At 43.4% G+C, this 27850-nt stretch overlaps 4 protein-coding genes across 4 annotated transcripts; 1 reads left to right on the top strand and 3 right to left on the bottom strand.

Moving 5' to 3' along the window:
* Nucleotides 1-573: 573 nt before the first annotated feature.
* On the bottom strand, nt 574-7087 carry ndufv3 (NADH:ubiquinone oxidoreductase subunit V3). The gene is made up of 4 exons (XM_080752705.1): nt 7034-7087; nt 6202-6313; nt 3228-5327; nt 574-939 (listed from the first exon to the last, which is right to left on the bottom strand). The coding sequence occupies exons 1-4, from the start codon at nt 7076-7078 to the stop codon at nt 770-772; spliced, it is 2427 nt and encodes an 808-aa protein (XP_080608831.1). The 5' UTR covers nt 7079-7087; the 3' UTR covers nt 574-769.
* Nucleotides 7088-9819: 2732 nt separating this feature from the next.
* LOC308307827 (peptidyl-prolyl cis-trans isomerase FKBP3-like) lies at nt 9820-10553 on the bottom strand (the record flags this gene model as incomplete). The annotated part of the gene is made up of 1 exon (XM_080753131.1): nt 9820-10553. One exon carries the CDS (start codon nt 10551-10553, stop codon nt 9891-9893), a length of 663 nt encoding a protein of 220 aa, XP_080609257.1. The 3' UTR covers nt 9820-9890.
* Nucleotides 10554-11915: 1362 nt separating this feature from the next.
* LOC308307298 (ribokinase-like) lies at nt 11916-12854 on the top strand (the record flags this gene model as incomplete). The annotated part of the gene is made up of 1 exon (XM_080752485.1): nt 11916-12854. One exon carries the CDS (start codon nt 11916-11918, stop codon nt 12852-12854), a length of 939 nt encoding a protein of 312 aa, XP_080608611.1.
* Nucleotides 12855-17926: 5072 nt separating this feature from the next.
* LOC308307781 (uncharacterized protein) lies at nt 17927-27720 on the bottom strand. Its single transcript, XM_080753064.1, has 7 exons — nt 27469-27720; nt 27268-27347; nt 25676-25781; nt 22450-23760; nt 20925-20988; nt 18701-18825; nt 17927-18278 (listed from the first exon to the last, which is right to left on the bottom strand). The coding sequence occupies exons 2-7, from the start codon at nt 27310-27312 to the stop codon at nt 18250-18252; spliced, it is 1680 nt and encodes a 559-aa protein (XP_080609190.1). The 5' UTR covers nt 27313-27347; nt 27469-27720; the 3' UTR covers nt 17927-18249.
* Nucleotides 27721-27850: the final 130 nt, after the last annotated feature.

Here is a 27850-nt window from a genome sequence, read left to right on the forward strand (position 1 = left end):
GCGTAAGGACACGCAGGGCATTTGGCTCATGAATATGTATGAGGTGGGAGGAGACAGTGACGTCCGGGAGCGCCTTGTTCTCGCCCCCTTGAGTCTGTGTGCACTGTGCACCCTGCTGAGTGTATATACACGGGCTGGCAAAAACCTAATCCACTGGCCTCATTTACGATTCCAAATAAAGTAAAAAAGAGAAACGTTATGAATCACATTTTAGACCACCATCTCTGCATTTCCCCAATGCTCTCTCATGCCAGTACACAAACAACGGACTACATCCAGATTGTTTTCTTATAAAATACTGCTTATAGCCGGTGATAATTAGGCCATAATGTGCTGCGCAGGCAAGGCTCGGAGTCAAAATTGGAATCATTAAAATAGAACGTAGATAAACCACTTGCGCGCTCAGCGCTATTCAAATGACCCCCCTGAGGCAGAAAAGCAGCATAAAAGAAACGTTTGATCTTTGCCTATTGCTGTTATAAGCTTATTCCTCCTTAGGAGACAACAATAACAGCACCGAACCACCATAAAGAAAGACTTCATTTCTTATTTGTGTACTTTAATAATATATATATATATATAACACATCTTTTAATGACATTAGAATTACAAGCAAATCTGAGGAGGGCGGGGAAGGGAGCAATGATACCAGAGAGTAGGGGACAACATTATCACCATCATTCTAATTAAAACAAGAAGGGTATCTGTGAGGGGGGCGATTTGTGTCCCGATGCCCCACATGCCATCTCTGCTTTTACTTCTTCTAAATTCAGGGCGCGGGTGGTTGTCTGGAGGAGGGCTGTGGCAGGCGGTACTTGGCCATCTCCAGGTCCATGTCAACAAAGGTGAAGGGGGTATAGTGGTGATGTTGGAGGTTCTTATACGTGCTGTTGTCGAACGGCTCCTCGGGCTCTGGGGGAGCTGCCGCCGCAGCAGCTTCTGTGGAGGGTGGAGGAGGAGAGGGAAAACAAAGAGGTGTTAGAAACCTGAATCTGGTAGCATGCGTCAAAAATGCCCCTGGTTATCAAAGAAAACGTCAAATAGGTTAGCCTGAATGTAGAAATTAGTTTTATTCTGTATCCTTGACACTGCTTATCAACAAAAAAAAGAATATATATATATCTATATATCTCCCTATTGCGTGAGGGGGGGGGGGGGGGGGGGGCATGAAGTTTGCTGAACAACAAAGGACTCGATGTAGCAATAAAAAAAAGAAGGTGATGATGCCCTATTTCCCCAGCTCAATTTGTCAGTAGCTGATAAGGCCTTTAAAGGCCAGAGGAGATTTCAATATTCACACGTGTTGACAAAGGTTTAGTTTACGGTGGGGCATTTCCTATTCCCCCCTCCAACAGAGTCTGTAGACATGCTGGTGTGAAAAGCCTGAGGAACTGAGTTTGTGAGGGGAAAGCACGAGGAGGTTAACTTGCTCGCAGCCAGTTAGAGAGCCAGCCCATTGTAATGAAACAATGCCAGAAAAAGCTCGCGTGAAATTATTTTTAAAAGGCGTAGCAAATCATAAATCATATAGTGTGCATGGGTTCACTGCACTGAAAAACAAAGTGCTCCCATGTCTTTGAGTAAACAGTTTAAAACAAATGCTATTTGTGATAAAAAAGGCAATCCAACGTTTAACACTAACTTGAAGAAAACAGGCGGGAAACGTTCCAAACATGCTACAATGTAAAGTAAACTTGTGATCAACTTGGTAGGACAGAGAATAAAACTTTCCACAACCATTAAAGAAGCCACACATTAAAGGCCATTTAAACACACATTTAAGACAATTTCATTAATCTCATGACATGCACAACCAGAACCCCAAAGTTTCTGAGTGAAAGATAGACAGAAAGGAAACATATGACTGGTGACGTTAACAAGGCCGACAGGGAGGGAGGGAGGTTATTCCAAGATGAACGATTACACCGTTAGCCAGATAAATGTGAAATACAACTCAGTAGCTCAGTACCATGGACTTGTTGGGAGTAAATCAATTATCGTCTATGGAATCGGTCACACATATACTGCATTTTATAAACAGAAATTCAGATGTTAATTTGTGAAGTATTATTTGTTATCTGGCTAAGTGTGTAATACTACTTCCTGGAATACATCATCCCCTCCGATCTCCATTCACTCCCAGCTTCTGTTCCTCCGTTGTCAGTCTCAGGGAAGATTTAAGATGGTCCCAACTGGAACTGTAACCTTATCATGATCATGTGCACTGTAACCGTACCAGTAACAATAGCATTAACTTGCACACTACAACTCAATACCGAAGTTGCAACCTGTAAGCTTAATATTTGCACAGGATCCTGTGAGCTTCAAACAAAGAACATATTTCATACAAATGGGGCAATGAGCGGCAACAAATGATCACAAATTATATATGCAAAAACACTCAGGAGAGTGGATGGCTATGGGAAGAAAAAAGCACATAGGGGCAACAGAGATAAGAGATAAACACGAGCGATGTCTCAAAAGTAGGGGGCGTAAAATGCAAGCAGGATTAGTATTTATATGCTGATGTTAGCCAGTCTCACTGTGCACCATAATGTCATGACTTCCTCAAAACATTCACACCCATGAGATGAAGAGAGATGAGGATGCTGAGTACATCAGAGTCTTGCCAATCTGGGAATCTATCATCAGTTACATTTCTTTTTTTACTTTCATGCAAATAAAACAATCTGTCCCAAGAGATTAGTACTGAAGGATGCAAAAGCAAGACGATATGCAAGGAATGGGATGTTGGCAAATGCAACATGTATGCAGAACAAGGATGCAGGAAGAAAGTAAACCCAGCTGAGGTACATCGCATGCACTATTCCAGCTTCATGCAACAAGGGAATGTATTAGAACAGAGTAGACGACACAGTAAATGTAACTGTGAATGTAACTCTTGAGAGTATACAAATTGACCCAAATGACCAATTTTACACTCAACAGTTACATTCACACTGGGGATTTTACAGTCCTGAGAGTAAATGTGGAACAGTATGGAGCCGGCCAGCAACAGCAGCACCAAAGCATGATAAAGATGAAGAGAAAAGGTGTGAGCAAAAGCATCTATGTGAGGTAGCAGAAATGGTTAACACTTTAACATTAAAAGTACAAGTGGAATGAGGAATAGACTAAGAAATATGGTCATCTGTGGAGTTTTAAAGATCCATAGAAAAGTGTGTGGAGGTAAAGAAAGGATTTGGGGGTGGATAAGTAGTGTGTACCCTCAGACGTTTCAATCGGTTCGGGCTCAGCTGGGGCCTCTGCCTGCAGCTCCTCTCCTGCAGCCTCGGTTATGACCGGAGCGGGGTCCACCAGCTCATCAGCGCTCTCTACAGGGGCAGCTGCTTCGGCTACTACCTCAGCAGCCGCTTCAGCTGGGGCAGCTTCTTCAGCTACTACCTCAGCAGCCGCATCAGCTACAACCTCAGCGGAGGCATCAGCTGGGGCAGCTTCAGCCACAGGCTCTGCAGCGGTTTCTACAGGGGCTTCAACCTCGGCGGCAGATTCTGCAGCCGGGGCTTCAGCCAGGGCAGCTTCTACAGGGGCTTCAGCTTCAGCGGCAGCTTCTACTGGGGTATCTGTAAGTGCTTCCACTGCAATAGGCTCTGTGGTGGCTTCTGCAACGGGCACACTTTCCGTTTCAACAACAGCTTCAACAGGGGCTTCAGGGGCAGGCTCTGCGGCTTCTACTGGGGCCTCGGCAGGAGCTTCAGCTTCTACGAGAGCTTCGCCAACCGGCGTGGCCTCCGCAGTCACAACTGGAGTGGCTTCTACGGCAGCATCAGCCACAATTTCTGTGGTATCTGTGTCAACTTCTGGAGCAGCTTCTGCAATGGTCTCTTCTGTGGCAGTGGAGAGTTGAGGGGCAGAGTCGACCAACTCTTCAGAACTCCCACTGGGGGCTGCTTCTTCACTAGTGGCCTCCATAGTAGCTTCAACTGGTTCCGGGGACACTGCTGCTGGTGTTGCCTCCAGCACAGCTTCAGCTGCGGGGGCAGCCTGAGTAGCTTCAGATGCTGGTGGTGTCACCTCCTCCTGCAGTACTTCACCTATCTCTTCTTTTACTTCTGTTGCAACAGCCTGAACCACAGCTTCTTCCTTTGTGGCAACCTCCATCTTCTCTGGTGCAGGAGTCTTTGATGGAGCCGATGTCTTCACTTCAGAAGACTTTTCGTCATCAGAATCTGAATCCGAGTCAGAATCGGAGTCACTGGAGGATGAGGACGATGTTCCGTCCACTGAGGGTTCAGTAGGCTCGGCGGAAGCAGAAGAGGCTGTGGTTGTATCGGCTGTAGCGGACGCTGCAGCTGGAATGCTCTCTGACTCGGGGGTTTCGGGACTAGCTGCCAACATGGGTTCAGTGGCGGTGGGAGCGGCATCGACTATTTCAGGGGCGGAATCGACTACAAGCGGGGTTTCTGTTGGTGCCGTTTCAGATGCTGTTACTGGTTCACCGGTAGCTGGGGCCTCTGCCTGCAGTGCCTCTCCTGCAGCTTCAGTCATCACTGGAGCGGGGTCCACCAACTCCTCAGCACTCTCTACTGGAGGAGTAGCTTCAGCTACAACCTCAGCAGCCGCTTCAACTGGGGCAGGTTCAACAACTTCAACCACAGCCTCTGCAGCTGGTTCTACTAAGGTTTCAGTCTCAGCCTCTGCAGTGACTTCAGCTGGGGCAGCTTCAACCACAGCCTCTGCGGCGGCATCTACAGGGGCTTCAGCTATAACCTCTGCAGTGGCTTCTACAGGGGATTCAGCTTCCGCCACAGCCTCTGCAGTGGCTTCTTCTATGGGGGCTTTGGCAGCAGCCTCTATGGGGGCTTCAGTTTCCACCACAGCCTCTGCAGCTGCTTCTACGGGGGCTTCAGCGACAACCCCGGGGGCGGTTTCTGCCACAGATTCTGTAGCTGGGATTTCAGAGGCAGCATTGACAGCAGGCTCTGTGATTGGCGCTGATGACTCTACCACTGGCAAGGCCTCTTGTGTAGCCGGAGAATCAGCAGGGACGGTTTCACTCACTACTACCTCTTCAGCTGGAGATACAGATGGTGCAGCTTCAATTGTGCTCTCTACAGATGTCTCAACTGATGCCTCAGCCACAGCAGCCTCTGTGGAGCCAGAGGCAGCAGCAGAGACGGCTGGCTCTGCAGTAGCTGTTGCTGCAGCTGTAGCTACTACCGTGTCAGGAATGGCAGGACTATCCACTGGTTTGGTTTCACCTAGAGCTTGTGTTGGGGAAAATCCAGGGGCTGAAAGCCTGACTGGAAAGGCAACTGCGGTCTTGTAGGCTAGCAGGGACGCTCTCTCATCTTGAGCCTCTATGGCTGAGGGAAGTGGTAGATGGAAGAGGAGTTAAATCATCATTACAATCATTTACATTGGCAGTGATTGATGTTGCATAAAGAGTTAGAAACAAAGCCCTGTCATAGATTTGCCTCTTATTTTGTTTGCCGATTTGATTATTGTAATTATTTTAGCTATTCATTAGTCACTGCTAATGTATTAAATTACATACAGTATTTGACATTTCAAAAGCAAGCATCAAACTAATTTAAAACATTTCGTTTTTTAGCCAACTTGTGTTTTACACCGGAAATCATTAGAGGTCTCAAGTATCTTTATATAAATTAGAGGCTGACCTGCAAACTAAATAGTCAGAGGGAATTACTTAAAGGACAACTCCAGACTAAGAAATTATAACTATTATTAGTTGTCATTCCCCAGCGTCTGCTGGAGAAACTGGACAACAGGGGCATTTCTGGCTGCCTAATAGACACCACAGACAGTCATTTGGGATCAATTTAAGTAAGGAAATGAGCCTAGATGTTATTTAGTGCAGAGTTGTCCTTTAACACAATTTATTCGTTACCAATCTCATATATTTTCTGATATTACTGGACAAATTCACAGTCACTGTTATTAATGAGGGAAGGGTTAATTTGAACCATTTCAAGGAAAAGCAATTTAAAAACCTTATGACATAGTTATTGAACTGGACTGGCTTCGGAACTGTAAGAAAAGGGATTATTCATTTAGCATTAACATTAGCACACATATTTCCAATATATCGTTAATATTTTGAAACACTTAAAACATGAAAAACAAAGAGGAAAAAGGCCGGGGTAAGGAAGATAGGAAGTAAAACATCATCGTTAACCAATTTTTTAATGTGAATTGAAAAATACGGAAGAGCCTTACTTGCTGTCTTTTTAGCCTTCTTGGGTGATGTGGTAGTGGGCCCACCTGCTTTGGTGCAGAGTGCCGCAGCAGAAGGACTTCTCAAGATGCCCCAGCTCTCACGCTGGAGGCACTGTAGAAGAGAGGAGTTTTGTACCAGTTATAACACAGTTATGTGGACGAAGAAGTCAGAGAACACTGAAAAGCAGCTTACAATAAGAGGAAAATAGAGAAAACTACCACCACCGCACCAAATTCTTAGGTAATCCTTAATATTCTTGATGATGCTTTGAATGCTGAAATTAGATGTGTGGGTGGGGGGATGAAAAGTAATATTTCAAGACCTCGAGGGAGGTATTTTTCAGTAAAGCAAGGAAAGATACTTCATAATAGTTCATTATATCGGGCTAGCAGTGAGCAACTAGCCTACTGTTGTTATCTCTACTCTCTATGCATCACCAGCATCAATATCTGCCTGCTTTGGGGTTTACTGTAGTAAAGGGCGGAACAGCTATTGTTAGCGGCTATGTTTTGATTAAAAGACTCATCGTTATTGATCTTTTTTAGCAACAGCTGTCACCTGCGTTTACTGACAAAATGGTTTGTTAGTTTATTTTTCGCTTACTATAGTATACTCAGAAATGTTGTATAAAATGATCCATGTGACATTAATTTAGCTCTGTTCAGCTACCTTAGCGACCTGGCTTCAGGGTCAGTAAGGATACGACTCGCGTCCCACAAAAAATACCCGGTGTCTTTCGATGCAGAAAAATAACCAGATATTAATGATGTGAATATATTACATGTCATACTAAAAAACGAAAGTTTTGTGGGATAATAAAGGACTAATTACCTTGAGAGAACCAAGTCGTCCTAACCGAAGCAAGGAGGTCGCCATTTTGTGTGTTCCCAATATTTTGTTCCGTGTAGAAACTGGATAAGGTCCTATTATACCTGGTTCCCTACGATGACACACGCAGCATCACCATATCTGCACAGTAGAATCACTATTGTTCACTCAGTCTCTGAAGTCTGAAAGACTGTACATCGATTATGGAACCATCATAACACTCAGGACTTTACACTGCATGAGTTCTACTTATACTAACTGCTCTTTTTACTTTTTTGTGGGCACATTTCACAGACACTAGGGACATTTTGGCACCAAAACAGAGTGGACACTGGGGGAAATGGGCACTAGTGAAATGTGGGCACCCGACCTCGGAAGAGTGAGCACTAGGGGAATCCTAGGGGGAAACCAGAGCACCAAGTGAAAAGTGATGCATTATTTGAAGTACAATAGTACAACTATTACTACAAACAAACTGGTTTTGAACAAAATGAAAGTATAGGTCAATAGGCTTTTAAAATCAAATACTTAAATACTTGTTTTCAATCCAAATGTAAATGTTTATGATCACAAATGTCATCACCTTATTATTCACCTATAGGGCCCTACCTATTTAATATAGTTTAAACATCAGATTTCAAAAATAATGTGCTTACCCAAGTCTCATTTCGGTTAGAAATGATGCCGTTTAACCAGAATTATATGCCGCTCCGGATTGTTTAATACAAATCATTTTATCAGACAGATTTCTGCTTTTATTTTTTTGCTCTGTTTTTTTTTTTTTGTCTCTCCTGACTGCATAGTCTACTGTGTTCTATCCTACAGTCTATGGCCCCCTGAGAATGTTCTTCATAGGGGGAGGGGGGTTTATGCGGGTGGCTGATCCAAGTAGACGGAGCATGTGTGCCACCCAGAGGTGAGTTTGAGTTAATGCAGTTTAGCGCACACTCTTAAACTCAAATGGGCTTGCAAATGAGTCAGACTCACAGTTTAACATTTCTACAGGTATTTGTGCATGAGGGAACGTTAACATTGGTGCCTAAATCACAGTGAAGTTGCTCACAGATAATAATGAGCATTTGTATTTGCCATATTCATGAAGTTGTCTTGCATTAAGCTGGAAAGTATACTAGGATATTAGGATGCCACTACATATGGTATTTTTGATGTTTTTAGAAGCCTTATAAATGCATAAAACATCGTCATAATTTACTTTGCAACGTTTTCTTTTAGCTGATAAATCCCTGATCACAAGTATGTGGTGTACGTATTTGCGCATAAATGTTTAATTGTAACCATTGTTCATCAGTTATGGTTTCATTTATTTACAGTAAAGGGTCACAACCCTCTTATATAAGGCTCACCATGAACAAACCCCAGTCTGGGACCCCTGAGAGGAAAACCACCTTCTTTGGTGCTCGGTATGTAACTCTCACAAAACCCCATAGCAGACAATTATCATTATGTATAAAAACTAGACCAGGTCAACCTGGTTGTGCCAGACCCCCTGTCTGTCATCATCATTTATGACATCATGCCTTTTGTAGGCATGTCATCATCATGTCATCATCATATATACCCTTTATATAGAAAACCCGGACCGACAGACATTTGCTTATGTAGGCCTACCCATTTCATGGGTCTGGCAATAAAATTGTATAAAAAAATCACACCCAATGTGAAGTGAGCGATGGTCGTGCTTGCATAACGTCTTCAGACTAGGATTTGAGTCTAGGATGTACAGGCTATACTACACACACACACGTTTTGCTATGGCAAAACGCTGAGGAAAAAGGCTACAGACACACACCCAGCCACTCTATGGAGCGGTTTACCACCGCTCAAAAATATGTATTTATTTACACTGTTTAATCAAGGATTTGTTTGGACCCATGTTGTAAAGTTATCTTATGAACTTGATCTCTAGTGGAGTGGGTTTAAATCATAAGAGCAGCGTTGGAGTACATCGTAACGGCTTGTTTGGAGGACTTGGAATGTCTGACAAAATGAAGGACCCCAGACCTCTCCATGACAAGTCCTACAAACAGCAGTGCGTCAGGAAGTTGTGTGAGGTAGTATGAACACATTACTACCTCTAGTGGTAACCAACCTAAAATCTAAAGTAGTTGTAATTAAATACAATTCTAAATTTCAAAGTGGTCTAAATTTCAAAGTTTCTACCTGAGCCTCTCCCTGTTGTTCTTGTTAAAAGGTAACACTGTATTATTGTTAAACATCTGTATTACTAAATGTACCAGAAGTTTTTTTTCTATATAATTAGAGAATGTAGAAGAATTGTTATTGTTATTTTGATCAACCTTTGCCTATCTCTCCTAGTCCTATGTACCACATCAATACAGCATGGACTTGTGGACAATAACAAAATATGGGTCTGACTCTGAGAGGCTAATTCTCATCAAATTGTGGTCCGTCCGAAAAGGGTTGAAAACCAAACCACTGATCTAAAACATTCTCAATGACATTCCCACAGCACTCCAGGTGAATGGTACACTGATTTAGAGAACATTCCTTCATCATGTAAAGCAGAGGCCCAGTCTCTAGTGGCACGAGGGCTCCCCCTGTATGGCTGTCACCCTGCCACTGGCTTTGCCTGTCCTCATGCAGCTCTATGACAGGGACTGACAGATTATGTTATGAGTGGTGCCTCAGTGCTCCAATGCTTGCCTGAGTGTGTAGGTATGTAAGCAGTATACAAGAGATATTCTCTACTTGCATAATGCTGTGAGAGGGACTTATATCAAAATAAAAAATAAAAAAAGTTCTTTATCTTTCAAGCATGACCACCTAGTGACAACCTTCCTCCACCTTTGTGTATTGCATGCTGGAGAAGCTTGTTCTGCTAATCCACAGCCACAAGCTCCACCTCAAAAATTAGTTTTGCGTTGGGGGGGATTTTTGAGTCAGGAACACCCTTCTTTCCATAGGCCCACTCTGGCTCAATCTCCAGTCTGGCTGTTTCTCCCCGGCTCATCGTTAGGATGCCCTCATCCCATCCTCTGATCACGAGTCCCATGCCGATCTTGAACCTGAGAGGCTTGCTCTGCTTCTTCTTTCTGGCCGCTGAGGGAATGTTGGTGTCGAACACGGTTCCGTCCTCCAAGCTTCCAGTGTACCAGCAACTCACAGTTTCACCTTTCTTTGGATAGTTGGTCTTGTCGCCTTTCTTCAGCACGGACTTGGTGAACCTGGGTGGGCCCTCATAAACCTCCTGTTTGACTTCGATGGGTTTATCTTCCACTTTCACAGCCTTAAGCTGCTCAGAAACGTCTTCAACTGGATCAGTGCCTTTGAACCTCTTGCAATTAAACAACTCGGTGTAAGCTTCAATCAGTTGATCTTTAGTAGCCGTTTTGGCAACATTCTTTATATTTCCCATCAACTTGTGCTCCACAAGAAACGAGTGTGCTGCGTTGTCCTGAATGAACTTGATGATGTCCTTTTTGCCCAAATCGTCATTTTTGAGATGCTCCTCGCTCCACTCTCGAGTTGGTTCGGCCGCCATTTTGGACATCAAACTCAACTAACATTCGTTTTTCTTTTCTTCAGAAAACTGTTAGGATTTAGAAGACCTAATCTGCCTCATTGTGTTAAGTCATCACTTCAACGCTGATGTAATCATGACAGCAGATTAGACGCTTAAACCCTCTATACTTTGTTGACTGGGATCCACCAGGACTCTATCTGGTCTGGATGGATCCTTCCATCAGATATTCAACATAATTACATCATCATGCAATGACATCACAACCATAGCCCTTTAAAAGTAGATGTTCTGTAAACAAAATGTCATTCAGCAACGTGTTCCAACAGTCTAATTTGTTGCTTTATGAGCTATGTATCTTGTAAATTAAACCTTTGTGTGAAATGTTTCACTGGACGATACATCTGAAAGGAGGACCTGACAATTCCTTCCATGCTGCTGTGGTAGTCGGACACAAGCTGTACTCATTTGTTGGAGGAGTCAACAGCTACTTGAACAACAGGGATCAGATTGAAGTGCACATCTTCAACACATTGTCTTTGCGTTGGAGGAAGTTTCCCCCGGTGACAAATGGAACAGACATACTCTGGAGTGGATACTTTTTAGTACCACGTTTAGTACCACTTTCACACCACCCAGGTCCTTGTAGAGGGAAAGCCTGGCACAAGTGGGCGGTGTGGAGTGGTATTGGGCCATGTCAGTGGAAAAGGGGACTGGCCTCCAGGTACTCTGATAATGGCTATTGCACATCTATATTGATTATGTTGCCCGTTGGAAACACATCCCTCTTTAGTTTTGCAATACCCGTTGTACCCGTTGTCAGAGTACTTAGTGCAGAACCCATTTTCCATAGCCGTTGGAGGCCAGTCTATTACATCATGCTTTTGGAATATTCCCATATGCAATACCTAGTGTACCCAAAGTCAGAGTATACTTGGTGTCATAGCCCAATTATAGCCTTTGGAGGCCAGTCTTGTCAGGACTATGATGTCCTGACAGCACCAGGGATTTCCATATATGGCCATAAAAGGGACACAGACACAGATACAGAGATTTGTCAATGTATTTCTGGACAACCGTTCATCTAACAATCGGCTTCACATTTGGCGTATGCATAGGCCTCCAAATATTATTCTGATAATTGGTACTAAAGTACTCTGACGATGGGTAGGCTATATATACTGTGCTAGCAGTATAGCAATTAGGCTGTGGCTACCAATGTTCATTGCCTGTCAAACAACATGGCTGTAGGCTGAATCAACAACCAATTATAGTGATTCGAGGATGACATCATATCTCAATGATGCGTTAGCGAGATAAGAACTGTGGAGAATAAAGGGAATGCTACTTGATCAGCTTATTAAAACACGCTTTATTACGGTCATGGCTGAGGAGTGTTTTGATGTCATGGTGGTGGGATCCTGTAACACTGACCTTGTGAGCTGGGCACCTAGGCTACCAAAGGAAGGGGAAACTCTCCACGGCCACAAGTTCTTCACTACATTTGGCGGCAAAGGGGCCAACCAATGCATACAGGCTGCAAGACTGGGGGCCAGGGCCATTATGGTCGGCAAGGTCGGTCAAGACTCATATGGAGACGCATACATCCAGAACTTCAAAGACAACGGCGTTCATGCAGACTTTGTTTGTCGGGCCTCTGAGGCAGCCACAGGAACTGCCACCATTATCGTCAGTGACGAAGGCAAGAATGTCATTGTGATTGTGGCTGGTGCTAACATGCTGCTGGGCAGTGATGAGCTGCAGCAGGTTCTGCCTGCCCTCCGGCGGTCAAAGGTGTTGGCGTGCCAGCTGGAGATCAGCCCAGAGGCGTCCCTGCAGGCTCTACGCATGGCACGGGGCAACAACGTGAAGACCATATTCAACCCGGCGCCGGCCATTGCCGACCTCGATTCGGATTTCTACAGGTACTCTGATGTGTTTTGCTGTAATGAGACTGAGGCAGAGCTTCTGACAGGAGTCCCGGCCTCCAGTGTGAAGGACGCCCATCAGGCGGGCCAGGAGCTGCTGGGGCGAGGCTGCGGCTCGGTGATCATCACCCTGGGGGAACAAGGCTGTGTGGTGCTAAAGGCACAGGAGACCACCATGCATCACATACCTGCGGCGGAGGTCACAGCGGTAGACACCACAGGGTCCGGAGACAGCTTTATTGGAGCAATGGCATTCTACATGGCCCATTATCCTACAATGCAGCTGGAGGAGATGGCCAAGAGAGCCAATCAGGTGGCAGGATTCAGCGTCCAGAAAGCCGGTGCTCAGACCTCTTATTCCTATAAGAAGGACCTACCGGAATATCTGCTCTAAAGGGACAGAACGCACACAGTCAAAATTACCCCTGATGATATAAAATGTCTTCAACTCAAAATTATACTGTGCAGCATGTGATCCATTTGTCTTCCTTTCAGATAGAATTGTATGATGTATGACGTATAAAGGAGCCTCATATAGAACATATATTCAATATACAGCTTCTGAAAACAAATAATATTAACTAGGCGGCCACTGTTCCTGGAGAAACAGTGTGGGTTTGTGTTCCATGAGCTTGTCAGTGAACATTGAGATCACAACGTCATCCATTCTGGAACTCTCCCAAGTTGGTTCCTTGTTGTTGCAGGCCTAGCAGCAAACCTGACGAATGTCATGGCCTAAAATAAACATTTGAAAAAGTTGAATATTTCCAAAAGTATTTATTTACAAGAATTCAAAAGGACTCTCAGCTATTCCCAGAGATGACTAAATGTAAAGTTTGAACAACGCTTCTGGGTGAAAGTAGGGCGGAGGTGGCAAAGAGCGTGTCAATAAAGAACTAATAATACTGCTACTGGTGTGGGCTCGATGGACGAGATTCATCCATTTAAGAACTGTCCCAAGGGGTGCCCGCTGGCCTACTGGTCCAGCCTCATAGGCATTGATGCCTGGCGGCGTCGCCGGTTCGATTCCCAATCCGGACAACCTTTGCCGCATGTCACTACCCGTCTCTCCCCCCATTTCCTGTCAGTCTACTGTCCTATCCAATAAAGGCATAAAAGCCCCAAAACAAATCTTTAAAAAAAATCAAACCTCGGTTCGAAGTGAAGCGGTGAATCTTAGTATAGAATTGTCTGGAGAGCCGGTATGACAGCCGGTATAATAGGTTTTAAAAGAATATATAAAAAATCCTGCTTGCTGGTCTCTTAGTTGTTTGTCAACTGCATTCCTCTATAATTATTTCAGTTTCCTAGGTCTGTTATCTGGCCCTGTTATCTTTGTGGCCTACTACATTTTTCAACTCGGCCTACTATATTTAAAACCTGAAGGCCAAATTATCATGTGAAGCTTGACCAATCCTCAAAGTATCCATTCATCTGACCGGGAGGGACACCGCACACATATTCTGGACGTACAGGACAGATAAAGCCTATTTCACCCGGTGCCAATTGCCTAAGCTGTGATCCTGGGCTCTACTGGGATCACAGCTTAGGCAATTGGCACCGGGTGAAAAAATGGGTTACAAAAATCGTGGGATAAAAAAAAAAGTTAAAAAAAAAAAAAAAAAAAAAGATAAAGCCTATTTCATTCTGATCTGAAATGACCATATATGGACATGGGACACACATTTTGCTTTTTGAAAAAGCCTATTCATTCTGGACTGATATTTTGCACGTACGGGACAGGAAAAACCTGTTCATTCTGGCCTGGAGTGACCATATATGGTAATTAAACGGACATTCTGTTTTTGAAAAAGCCTGTTCATTCTGGACTAAAATCACCATATATGGGCGTGATACACACAAAGCCACTCATTGGAAGCGGTTTTCACCGCTTCAAAAAAGAACTGTCCCAAGTTGTGTGTTGGTGGACGACATTATAGCACCACATATAATGACCTGGACGTGTTATAGCCTACAATTAAAATATACCCTGTATATAAGTTTAACATTTGTATAAATAATTTCATAAGGCAAGGATGATGTTTGTCCAGCACATTCTGCACTAGAGCACTGAGCATAAAGAAAACCCTTTTTCTGTCTGAAGAGTCCTTACAGTTTTTCTGTGTGTGAGTCTTCCGCCACTTGTTTTCCTTATGTCTAACCATAACTGGAGGGTAAAGGGGTTGATCTGTGGTTATAAATTCACCAGAATAACATCTGTCTTTGATGGTTGTGAAACATATTCAGGGATTGGGATTCAGGGATCCTTGGTCGGCAGCATGCACAAGAAAAGACATTTGGTTTGTGAGATCCGCAGACACACAAGACCGACACACAGAACTGTGAAACCATAATTTATTTTTTGTTATTGAATTCAAGATTGTCATCAAATATGCTAAGTTATTTTGTCATACATTATGATGTTACTGTATATGTTATGTTAATTCTATCTCTTGGCTTGTTTTGAAACACCTCAACATGGAAGGTAAGAAAGTCTTTTTGATTGAAGACTTTATTAGAAGTTTGCATAGGAAAATGTTTTTCGTGACAGTACAGTTCACTGGTACACAGTCAACTAAAAGGAGAACCAAGAAAGCCTTTCGGCTTATTTACATATACACCTTATGTATCTCATATAACATTGAATGACAGACGGTTAGAACACAGTACTATGCAGAGGATATCATCAATAGCTAAAAAGAAAAAAACAATTGTAAAACAGAAAAAAAAAATAAGAACATAAATAAAATATATTTACAGTGGAAAAGGGGAGGTATAAGTATAGGCTTTGTCTATTACAAGTTTCGAGCAGCAGCCGCCTGTAAGTGACATTTCAGACCGATTTTAAAGGAAGTTAGGGATTTACACTCCTTTAAGGCTTTCGGTAGGGCGTTCCACATGTTAGTGGTATAGCAGGAGAACGAATTTGAACCCTTTTTTAGGGCCAAATTTGTGGAGCTGCCTCTGGTGTGTGGACATCCTTGATGTTTAGGAAGTATTTTGTCAGGTACATATCTTTACCTTTATCTTAGCGGTGTAGGATTTAACAATGGAATGTGCAGTAGGTCCAACAAAGCAGTGCCAGGAATTGATGGTGCAGATATCTTAGATAGATACCTTTATTATCCCAAGGGGGAAATTCAGTAATCTTAAGACACCAGGCCCATTGCAAGATGCTGTACTCTGTCAGCTACCATGAGCCACCAAATGCTTAAATAGTGATAAGGTACGGGGTCATATTTGTGCCTCATAGTTAAGCGGTAAGGTGCCAAGCAAGACTCCAATCAGTATATTTTGGGCTGTTTGGAACCTTGTTTTTAAGGCATTTGGGGCATCACGATACCATACGTGGACTAGTCTACAATTAAGACAACATTATAACTTGCCAGGTGAAAATATGGTTACTTGAAGTAGTTATAGTTGCAATAGTTATTATAGTTGCAACAGCCCATTTGCTCTCGCTGAACTACCACTGAACTTATATCAATTTGTGCTGTTCTGGCTGGGTAACCCATCTGCTCAAATTGAATCACCATGTCATCCAAATCTTTATATAATGATATATGCACATAAAAGAAATATTGTATAAATTGTATAAAAAATAATTGTATAGGAATGGTAAAGTAGTTGAGGTTTTATCCCTTCTTTGATGGCTTGCCTATCTCCCTCTGATAACTACATACGATTTCATGTCATTACTTTTTGTATGATATTTGACCAAATGTTCTATATTTCTATACAATCCTCCTAGGAATAAGATCCTATAGAGGATCGCAGCGGAAGTGGATTCCTGGGGTCACTTAATATTCCCCATTCATTTTCGCCATAGCCTCGAACCAAGCCATCCAGGATGGAGGTGAATCATGATCATATAACCTTTGATCCTATGTGAAAACATATTTTAATATTACATTATTTGATATATGATTCACCTCCATCCTGGATGGCTTGGTTCGAGGCTTAACATAATTGTTATAAATATATTTGTAAAAGTCTATGGCGAAAAATGAATGGGGAATATTAAGTGACCCCAGGAATCCACTTCCGCTGCGATGCTCTATAGGAATGGTAAAGTAGTTATAATGGAGGTTTTATCCCTTCTTTGATGGCTTGCCTCTCTCCTTCCTTGGTAACCCACACATCAGTCCGCTGATTCAGTAAAACCACATCTATCAAATCTATCTATGTTTGTGTGGCTCAGCCCGGCCAGTTTGATAACAACAGATTGCCATGAAACTCTCTGGGCACATTTGCCCCTCGGAGGATGGCCGATTTAACACACAGCATCTCAAAATCTATTGGGCATGCCATGTATCTTCGTCAAATGTCCAACTCGGGGTTGTGTGGTCCTTGTCTCTGGTCCCACTTGGAAGAGGCCAGCCTCTGAAGGTGGTCCTTACAGGGGACAGGTGGTGATTATGTCCACAAGTTGAAGGTTGATTGATTTGACACAGATAGATGATGGCAACTTGCTGCCTTTTTAATATGTTCTACCCTCCTTTTGTCCACTAGAGGTCTGTCTTGCTTTGCAGATTTTCGTTCTGGTAGCAAATAGTATGTGATTAAAATCAAATGGTAAAATGGTGACAGGAATGCCCACCACAGGTGTCCCAGGTCCAGGATAAGATGGTGTTTTCATCCAGAGCCACAACCAGATGCTTCTTTTTAGGTGCTCTTTGTCCTTGAGTATTTTCTGTTAGGCCTACTTAGGGAAATACGATACAATACGATATGATAGTACTTTCTTGCCAGCTCACACTGACATTTGTCTTATACCAATACGTCTCACAACCATCATAAACCATGCCACCCCAGGCCTGGTACATCTGCAGCAGGACCATTGATCATTATTTTGAGTAGAGTATGTGCCAATGTTTGCATCTTCTTTTCAAATGTAATTATAGAATAGAATGTAATTATAGAATAGAATGAGTGGCACGGTCAGTCAAAACACACAACAGTGTGCGCTGCAGTGTATTTTAATCGGACATACAATGAGAATGACACTTTTGGCTTTTATTGTCATAGTTCAAGCAACATTCAACATTTCAGTAAAATGGCATGTGTCACACAAGGGCATGTGAAAGCCATTAAAAGCAAGTGCACAAAATGCTCAACTTTCCACTCCAAATTGCCTTTAGATGACATGTCTGTGGGTCATTGGTCGATGTTTTATCACTGCGTTGTATCTGAACATTTACGCAGCAAATGAGTGTTCATTGGAAACATTTAACATCATCAGCCACACCAATATCTTTCCACGTCTCACAGCATAAAAATCTTATTTCTATACTATTTATATCAATTCATAAGAAACATGCATATAAAAGTAGCACATTCCCAACAAATTAAGTATTCAGGGATTGGTGTTAAAAGTACCAAAAGAAAGCAGCAAGATTCGTGACTTAATGCCACAGAAATACAATGTTGATGTTGCCATCATGTTAATAAACAAAGCATGAGACCTTATACAACAAATATAGACCAGAGTTTATTATCATTTTTCACATCCTGCTCATTCCCATTTTATCCTATGCAAAAAGCATATTTCACAGCGATAAGCTTAGCCTCCATAAAAAGTTACATTGACACATTGGCTTAATTCCCATGGAATCCTACGCTACTGAAACAGCTCTGTTTTCATGTACAAAAGTAATGGAAAAGTTGGATTTGTGACGTAACGAAGGGTTGGCCTTTGATGAGACTTCCACTTCATAGCACGGTTTCACCAGGAAAGGTTGAGAGTAGAAAGGTTGCTATTAGAAAAGTTGAGGTGCCGATGCGGATGTTCACTTGGACACTTCATCGAACTTGGGTTCTGAAAGGGGAACAAAGGAACATGAAAGTATTTGTAAAATAAAACACAATTTGCAAGAAGAATTGTAAAAGGCACAAAATAAATCAAGGCAACCAAGTACAGGTGTCAATTGTAATGAAAAGAGCTTTAAATAAACTAGAAAGAAGCAATTGGAAATTGCAAGTGTGGTTGCCATAGTCCCTTTTCAAGTCAATGGGGAAAATTAATTCACTAATATCTTAATGGTCATATAGCCCCTTTAATGCCCATATATGGAGATCCCTGATGTCATCAATATTAAGCCCATATCTTGGAATGCCCATATATGGACATATACTGTGTCATTCTCATATGGTCTATATAATGGACATACTCAGTCAGTCTCATGTGGTCTATGATCACACTAATAAAATACTGTGGCGAGCCTTTCGTGTTAAACTCACCGTGGAAAGTGAACTCTGGGAAAGTTGTGAGGTCTCCGCTGCCATAAAGTCTCTCGAGTTTTGTGATCTCCAGTGCCAGAGCTTTCTCATACTCTGGGCCTGCATCAACTAGTCCACCAGTAGCCCTAGTGTTGAGGAGCAGAGGGGAAATGTCAGTCAGATCACGGTTTGGAACATTCGCCAAAAGTGGCGGATATACAAGCTCACAAGGCATATTTTTAAATAGTTTTTTTATCCCACGATTTTGCAACCCATTTTTCACCCAGTGCCAATTGTCTAATGTAATCCTGCTACACTCCCTCAGGCAACCTGGAGAGAGCAATGGACTGACATGCTTCCTTTTACACAGAGGAGTCCAAGCAAGCCGCTTCTTTTCACCTGACAGGGGGAATTTCTCCAGCTGGACGTAGCGCGTGGAAGGTACACGTTATTCCAACCAGTTCCTTTCCCCTCCATAAGGTGCCCCGGCTGGCCAGGGGGAGGCAGTTTAGAGACCAGGATTACAGCATGTTTTTGTGAGGGTACATTTTTACCCTAGGTGACACTGTTCCAAACATGCAAACTTTTTGCCAACCCCACTTAGGGTGTGGGCACTGATGATATGGAGGAGAGAAGAGAACACGCCCATAGCGTCCCCAGCGGGAATCGAACCCAGGACCTTCTAGCTGTGAGGCGACAGACAGCGCTACCAACAGGAAAAAAAAAAAATGTTGCTGATATTTAACCCATTTAGGCCTAACCTATAGTTAGGCCCAAATCAGAAATTAGCCTACAAAAACAAATATGTTGATACATACTGTACATGTACTGTAAGCCCCTCCCATACACTAACATGTGTACCCGGCCTGAATGGGTTAACATAAATCCTATTGTTTCTGATCTTCATGCGAGGACATATATTATGTCCTCGCATGAAGATCAGAAACAATACTTAATAGGCATGTGCATGACTGACCAAAGTCAAAGTTGATCATGCTACCGTTAGTAATAACTCTTATTCAATCATGCCCCCCTCCCCCCATTCATTTGTTTTTGTATATCCTAGCTTACTACTTACTAGCCATGTACCAGATTAGCCACGTATCAGACTAACATGACAATGCTAATGCAGAACAGGCCATGAGCAGGCTTTTGATGACAGCATTGCTAAAAACGACTTCCCAATGCATTCTGCGTGCAAAGAGCTCACGCTGCAACATTGCATAAGTCTCATGGAAATACATTGTTTTACATACACACAGGACAGATTATCCAGCACCAAGAGAGTGAGCACTCCGCAGACAGAACACCCTGGGATGTTGTCAGATTTTCATGTCAGTGTCTTCAACCTATTCTCATAAATGGTCCTCACTAATGCTCATAATAAGATGTCACCATTTCTGTCTACGCACTCTGTGTCTCAGAGGAGGGGCTGTGGACAGTTCAGAAACCAGCCTACCAGTGACATGATCGGTAGGCAGGCAGGAAACAAGAATAGATACCCTAACCCTTTATCAATAGCTTTTATTTAACCATGCTATCTTTTCAGGAAGAGAAAGGCTGTATAGAAGTTTCTAGTTGCTTGGACTCGACAGGCAGTTTCTGAAATTCCCACAGCCCACCAACGAGACAGTGAGTAGACAGAAATTGTGCCATCTTATGAATATTAGTGTGAACCAATTATATGAAGATATGGTTGAAGGTGGGTTATGTGTAGCCTCGCAAGCCATCACCAATGTGCTTCCTTTCTCGGTCTGGTGTCCCTCCCATCGAGTCTCTTTATGAGAATTTTGGTTCTCAATTTCCAATCAAAAGGCTGCATTTCGAGCGAACCCGCCTCACACCGCTCCTGATTGGTCGAGCGGCTGCTACAGCTATCGCATTTTGTAAACAAACATGGCGGACCCCATGTCCGACGCGAGTTCGCAAATAAAAGCTGCATTAAGCGAAGTTTTATCTGAAATCAACGGCATCTCATAACTTAAAAACGAACAACAGTTTGCACCTTTGGAATTTCTGTCTGGAAAAGACGTATTTGATGTTCTCCCGACGATGTTTTGATGCGCTGATGACTACTGACTGGACCTGTCAGTCAAAGTGAGTAACTACGTCATCGCGTAATGCGTTGTCTATGGAGAACTCCCAGACTCTCCTTTTGGAGAGTCTGGCTGTTGTGAGGCTAGGTTATGTGCACCTTTACCCACACTAAGGCACAATATCAAATCAATAACATTATGACACTTACTGGCTCTTTGTGCTGTACTCGCGTATAGACTCCAGGAAGAGTTGCTGGATTGGGTCCATTAGAACTGCGAGTCAAAGAGGGAGGGGAGAAAAACAAACAATTACTTTCCCTTCATGGAGAACACACTCAAAACACACACGCCTTGTGTTTGGATATCATCATCTGTCCATTTGGCTAGAACGACAAAGTTAAAAACCAGTCTGTTTTTTCTTTTTTAGCCAGAACCCTCATGCACAAAACAGCACCTGGGTAGTGATAGACGGAGTAGACCTCTACAGGGGTGAGATATAGGAAAGAACATGAGAAAGGCTCGGTTGGTTAACATTAACAAAATTAAAAGTTGCCGTGCAAGATCACACATTGAAGAATATTGCAGTCACTATGATATGGGGACGACTGCAGTCCAGTGACAGTCTGGGAAAATTCAAATCCCATTGGTTCAAACTATCATGCTATTTAAAACAAATTACAAAAAAAGACAATCCAATCGCTCCTTCAATCATGCGGATTCCACGCACAGCAACCTAGAGTGCCTTTTCATGTAGTGCTTTAACCGTGAAGAAGGGGGAAGGAAATTTTAAATTTACACATACATCCAAAACTTCCAACAATTGGCACATACATGTAGAGAACAATTACTCGTAACCTTTAACATGCAATTCCCAAATAAGGAAGTGTGAGGAGGTGTGAGAGGAAGGAGGAAAGGACATTTCACGTAAAAGCCACCATTCTACAGTAACCATTGATAGCTGGGACAGTGTGTCACCTTAACATTACCTTTAGCAGTTCACATTAACTTTAGCATTACCCTCAGTCAAACAGTCAAACATTACCCTCAGTCAAATTAAAAACAAAAAAGCTGATTGTGAACATGGAAAATGATTAGATGGTAATGAGCATTGAAAATATGGTGCTCAAATAACAGTACTGTACATCTGTCAATTTGGACAGAACAAAATTATTAAACAAACACAATGTTACTGTGAAAAGTGTTGAGCACGAATGACTGGCAAGCTAGAAAGGAAGGAAGCAAGAAAGCAAGCAAATTAAAGATAAAAGATGGGTGCAATTAGAAATTAGTGTAAAGTGAGGATATATGATAATGCAACTAAAACACAAATGAATAGAGACCGACATAATAAGGCAGGCCCATCTCAAGGCAAAATGCTATGCAGATGGATATAGCAAAACGCAATAACACATGCTCCAAACGCAAGTAAAGTAATATAATGACAATGAAGGGACCAGAGTCAGAGGGACATAGGGGTAAGGGACATGCATGTTATTTGAGGGATGAAATAGAAAACTGGTTATGTGCTAAGAAATGATTGCATGTGAAGACTAGATGGCTGTGCGAAGAAAGAACAAAAAGTGCTTTTGTGATATCGGGTATCATTACACATTATCCTTAACACTTATTCTAAATAAAAATGGAAATGAAAATGACTGTTGGTAGACTGGTAGACTGCGGGGTCCACAGAGGAAAGAGAAGGGTTTTAGGAGGTGGGGAAGATGTAGTGTGTACCCTCAGCCGCTACAATTGGTTCGGGCTCAGCTGGGGCCTCTGCCTGCAGCTCCTCTCCTGCAGCCTCGGCTATGACCGGAGCGGGGTCCACCAGCTCCTCAGCGCTCTCTACAGGGGCAGCCGCTTCGGCTACTACCTCAGCAGCCGCTTCAGCTGGGGCAGCTTCTTCAGCTACAACCTCAGCAGCGGCTTCAGCGACAACTTCAGCAGCCGCTTCAGCAGGGGCAGCTTCAGCCACAGGCTCTGCAGCGGCTTCTACAGGGGCTTCAACTACAGCCTCAGGGGCAGCTTCAGCTACAGCCTCAGGGGCAGCTTCCACTACAGCTTCTGCAGCTGGGGCTTCAGGGGCAGCTTCTACGGGGGCTTCAGCCACTGCGTCTGCTGCAGCCTCAACGGCAGGGGCAGCTTCAGCCACTGGCTCTGGTGCAGCTTCAACTACAGGGGCCTCTGCAGCAGCTTCAACGGGGGCGGCTTCAGGGGCAGCAGCTTCAGCAGGGGCGGCTTCAGGGGCAGCAGCTTCAGCAGGGGCGGCTTCAGGGGCAGCAGCTTCAACGGGCGCAGGTTCAGGGGCAGCAGCTTCAACGGGCGCAGCTTCAACGGGCGCAGGTTCAGGGGCAGCGGCTTCAACGGGCGCAGCTTCAACGGGAGCAGGTTCAGGGGCAGCGGCTTCAACGGGCGCAGCTTCAACGGGGGCGGCTTCTGGGGCAGCAGCTTCAGCCGCTTCTGGTGCGGCTTCAACAGGTGGAGCCTCAACTGCAGCCTCTGGGGCGGCAGCAGCTTCCGCTGCAGGTGCAGCTTCAGCAGGTGCAGCAGCTTCAACAGGGGCTTCAGGTGCGGCTTCGGCTGGAGGCGCAGCCACTTCAGCAGCAGCTTCGGCTGGAGGCGCAGCCGCTTCAGCAGCAGCTACGGCTGCAGGTGCCGCTTCAGCGACAGCTTCTACTACGGCCGCGGCTTCAACGGCTGGAGCAGCCTCAGCTACAGGTGTGGCCTCGACCGCTGGGGCTGCTTCAGATACAGGAGCAGCTTCCACTACTGCTTCAACGACAGGGGCGGCTTCAACAATGGGTGCAGCTTCGGCAGCGGGTGCGGCTTCAGCTGCGGGTGCAACTTCAACGACAGGTGTGGCTTCGGCCGCTGGGGCGGCAGCTAAAGTTTCAGCTGCAGCGGCAAGTTCTGCGGCCGGTGCAGGTGCTGCTACACCCTCTGCAGCGGCGGCTGCTGCTGCTGCAACTTCCTTCTTAGGGAAATCCACATATGTCCTGTGCTGGACAAGTTTCTCTATATCGAAGTATGTTTTGGGCTTGTGTTTGTCTAGGACGGAGGAGGGCAAGCATACAAAATTCATTAATTTCTCCATTTTAAGCTTGGATGATAATATCCCCAGTTAAAGAAAGAAACAGATGTGCGAATATCCCCATGAAGATTACTTGTATGCTTATCCTCCCAAAACCATACAAAAATAAAAGAAGTATAGTTACCTGCTGGTAACAGGTACCAGCGTACTTCTAGACATGGAGTTGTAAAAGAAATAAAGATTGTAAAATAAATAAAATGTTAACTTTGTTAGGCTTTGCTTCAAATTAATAAAGAATATGTAGTTAAAACATACCAATTGCAAGCCAATAGCCAATTTATAAGAATTAATTCAGCTGTAATTCAGCTTTTAACAAGGAAATCCATTTTCAAAGATAATATAAAAAGGGAGTTGAAATAGATCAAGGTTAAGGTTTTTGATCAAGTTGTTGATAAAAGTACACATGTACAACAAGGGTTGAAGTGCTATGTTAGGCCTGGTAGCAGAAATAACCACTATTTCTTCACTGTAAGGGGCAAAGGTTTGTCAGTGAACCTGTGAAAAGAAGAGGTGAGTTTAAAATACAACTTAAAGCTACAATCCTGGATTTATTTTAATAAATAAAACATGATTTTAACCAATCTGTATGGTAAAGTATGTTAATACAATATAACCAGCAGCACTTCCGCAGTGGTTGGAGGTGGTCTCACTACTCTTTCATTGAGGAACTTCAAATAATAGTTGACATATTGGTGAACAATGTCTGAACAGAAGCAGACGGCACAAAGGGCTTGACACTAGATGCGCCACCATCTTTATTGTAGCTTGGACAATGTTCCAATTGGCTCTCTTAGTTTGAAGAGTGAGACATAAACTTAAGGATTGTAGCTTTAAAAGAAAAAAAGAATAAATAAATAAATAAAACTGATGGCCAAATTGTGGTACAAGGATTATTAAATGATTTCATAGGAATTAACTGGCATGGTTGATTAGCTATATTAATGTTTACTCCAGCTTCTGTCTTCTTTTGACACGTTAGTCCTCTCTATCAGCATAATTTAATGTATATCTTTGTTCAGTGTTAAACTGAATGAAAAGTGTCTCTAAAAACCTCTTAAGTGTTTTGTCCAAAATAAAATGGTTAGGTGTCAGCTAAAACATAACTGGTACTCCACACAAGTAGGTTGAGGGTGACGAGGTTAAGCTATAGTATGTGGTTAATCATTCCCTTGACCATCGTGAAAATAATTACTTGTGTGGCAATATAGGGTGTGTATATACATATATTTTAGTTTCATGGATTTTCAGTAGATTATGGTGCATATAGCCCATGTACTTAAGGGCTATTCAACTTTTTGAGTTGCTCAATTCAGTATTTAGATATTTAATATCCATTTTATGAGACGCACCCCCTTCCGATATAAACCCTTTGTAAATTCAAACTCCATTTTAACCATGTTAGACTCATTGAAAACACATGTCCCTAATTCGAGTGACTGCTATACTGTATACAGTATATTGCCCTTCTAATGCGCGTTCTTTTTCAATTCCTTTTTTCTTTCGTTTTGTTTTTTTGTGTACTATTTTAATGTTTTTAATCCGAGTAGAGTAGTGTTAAAATGACCCCAGAAGTGTATTAATGTGAAATACCCCTATAACAGGATGTGTGTTTGATTGTGAGTGACTCATGGATCTCCTGTTATGGAGGTAACTTTGCACAACCTTCACAATACGGACCTTAACAGCTGCTTTTGCCGAGGCTAATTTGGTTCTGGAGTGTTGGCCTTTTCTGGAATGCATTCTTTCAGCATTTTATTTAATTGCCTCTGTAGTGCTTGTAACACAATTTGAGCACAACCAGCCTCTTAAAGGGAACACAGGAAGGCTGTGTGACAGACATGACGTGAAGTTTAAAGAACTTTTCAATCCTACCTGCGTCTTTCTTGTTCTTCTTCTTGCCTCCACCACCCGACTTGCCGCTGAGGGCTGCAGCTGCAGGTGCTCTCCTCAGAGCACTCCAGCTCTCAGCCTGCAGACACTGGAGAAAGTTTGATAGATTGATCGAATACTTTTGTTTATTATGAGTTTGCATAGGAATAGTACAGGACAGTTCAGATACAAGGTCTACTACTAGTAAGACGCCTCAGGGCGACAAAAGGGCGAGGTCGCGCCAATTCTTGGCCATCTGGCCAGTGATGTATATCGGACCAGTTACCCATATATGGAGACCCCTGGTACCCATATATGGAGATCCATGTACTGTATATGGAGATATGCTGTGAGAGGCTCGAGCCCAAACATGCTTACTCAGTTATTCGTTATGTCTATGACATCAGACATCATACCCTTTTATGCCCATACATGGAGATCCCTGTCTGTAGAACCAGACAGATACAGTATGGGCTGTCTTGGCCATCTGTCTTGGCCATATGGATTCTGTTAGTGTGGTATGTGGCCGATGTGGCCTCCATAAATGGGCATTCCCATAGGAAGTCCTGTTAGATATGGGCTTAATAGTGATGACATCTGGGAACTCCATATATGGGCATAAAAGGAATTCTGTAAGTGACATCACAGCGAAGCCAGAGCATGATGTCAGAGCAGCAAACCTATTCTGTTAAGAGTGGTTCCCCTGACATCACAGTGAAGTCAGAGCATGATGTCAGAGCGACAAACCCATAGAATCACAGTGTCAGGCGTGACAGAGATACAGTAGCCTACATACATTGGACAAGCTGTGGCCGTTCACATACTAAGCTATAGACCTACGGTTGCTAAAAGGATTTAGACCACAAGAAAGAGCTAGTGGCTTGTTTGGATTTGGGTCCATCAGTCATGCAGACAGCACAGTTCTAAGACGTTTGACTTATATTAGACACAGTACTGTACTACACATCTGTAAGCCTACTTTTCTCCCACAGTATGTCAACCAACCATGCTTGTGCAGGCCTATCGACCTTGAGTGGTCTTGTTACAGTACACATACACACCTCCTCACACACACCCACACGCACGTTGGAACTCAATAAAAGTCAACCAAACTATAATGTAATCTTCATTTCAGTTCTTGCCATCGGTTTTTGCCTTAACGTTTGTTTTCCATTCCAAAATTGAGTCATAACTATAATTCATAAAGTCATTATGGATTTTTGGCCGTGCTTGCTGCAATGCATGCATGGGGCCTGGCTGTGTGTCCAAAGCCTGTGGGAGCGCATAGCAGGCATGCAAAATATGTTAACCATTATGGCCACACTGAAACTTAGCTGTTTATCAACTCAATTATGCAAAATATCAAAACACACTGCACGAAAAAAGTGATCAGATTGCTTTCTTCTTGTCTAACACAGATTGCATGTGCACTAAACAGTCACGCTCACATATTAGCAACGATCAACCCACGAACATGACAACAGAAGCTACAATCTGTGCACTATCCAGGTCAGACCAAAATCCCAAATCTGTGGGGTAAATATTCCCGATGAGAGAGGCGGACATATTTGACCATGAGCTTGACATGTCTTTACCTTGAGGGTGCCAAGTCGTCCTATCCTCAACAAGGAAGCCGCCATCTTGCTCTGCCTTGTGTTGTGTGTACCCTGCCCCCCTGCACAAGCAATAAATCAATCTTTAGCAATCATCAATTCATAACATATAAGCCGCTATAAATAACGCATCAGCAACAGAAGAAAGAAACGATCACAAAGACACCATGAGCAATATACAACCTTGTCAACGAAACGCAGCGAAGTTAGTCCACAGATAGCAGCAAAAGTCTGCAGTCAGTGTCAACAACACTGGTTGATCAAAAGTTGATCTAGTTTGCTTCTTTTGATGAAAAATATATAAATTTGTTTTATGCCCTTGTTAGAAAGAAGCAGCAGCAACTGCTGTGCTGCTGGTGATCAGAGCAGCTTCAGCCGGTCAGAGCAGAGCGGTTTATTACTTTATGTAACAGGCAGGGCACCACACACACTGCCTGCCTGTGTACACTGGGAAACCGACGATCTACAAGCTCACAACGCGAGGCGTCTGCGATGCTTTGAGAGCTTGTGGGTCGGCTATTTTCGCCACGCGACGCCGTCATACGGCGAACAGTAAATGTGGCAT

Source organism: Nannobrachium achirus (genome assembly GCF_963921795.1).
Source record: "Nannobrachium achirus genome assembly, chromosome: 22".
Classification (NCBI taxonomy): Eukaryota; Metazoa; Chordata; class Actinopteri; order Myctophiformes; family Myctophidae; genus Nannobrachium; species Nannobrachium achirus.

What these genes read in the sequence shown, in the direction of transcription:
- LOC308307781 (XM_080753064.1), bottom strand. Translation starts at nt 27,312, where the DNA reads ATGGCGGCTTCCTTGTTGAGGATAGGACGACTTGGCACCCTCAAG. An exon ending in GACGACTTGGCACCCTCAAG is followed by an intron (nt 25,782 to 27,267) that starts GTAAAGACATGT and finishes AACTTTCTCCAG; the next exon opens with TGTCTGCAGGCTGAGAGCTG. An exon ending in CCCAGAGTTCACTTTCCACG is followed by an intron (nt 18,279 to 18,700) that starts GTGAGTTTAACA and finishes TTCCCCTTTCAG; the next exon opens with AACCCAAGTTCGATGAAGTG.
- ndufv3 (XM_080752705.1), bottom strand. Translation starts at nt 7,078, where the DNA reads ATGGCGACCTCCTTGCTTCGGTTAGGACGACTTGGTTCTCTCAAG. An exon ending in GACGACTTGGTTCTCTCAAG is followed by an intron (nt 6,314 to 7,033) that starts GTAATTAGTCCT and finishes TCTCTTCTACAG; the next exon opens with TGCCTCCAGCGTGAGAGCTG. An exon ending in GAAGGCTAAAAAGACAGCAA is followed by an intron (nt 5,328 to 6,201) that starts GTAAGGCTCTTC and finishes CACTTCCCTCAG; the next exon opens with CCATAGAGGCTCAAGATGAG.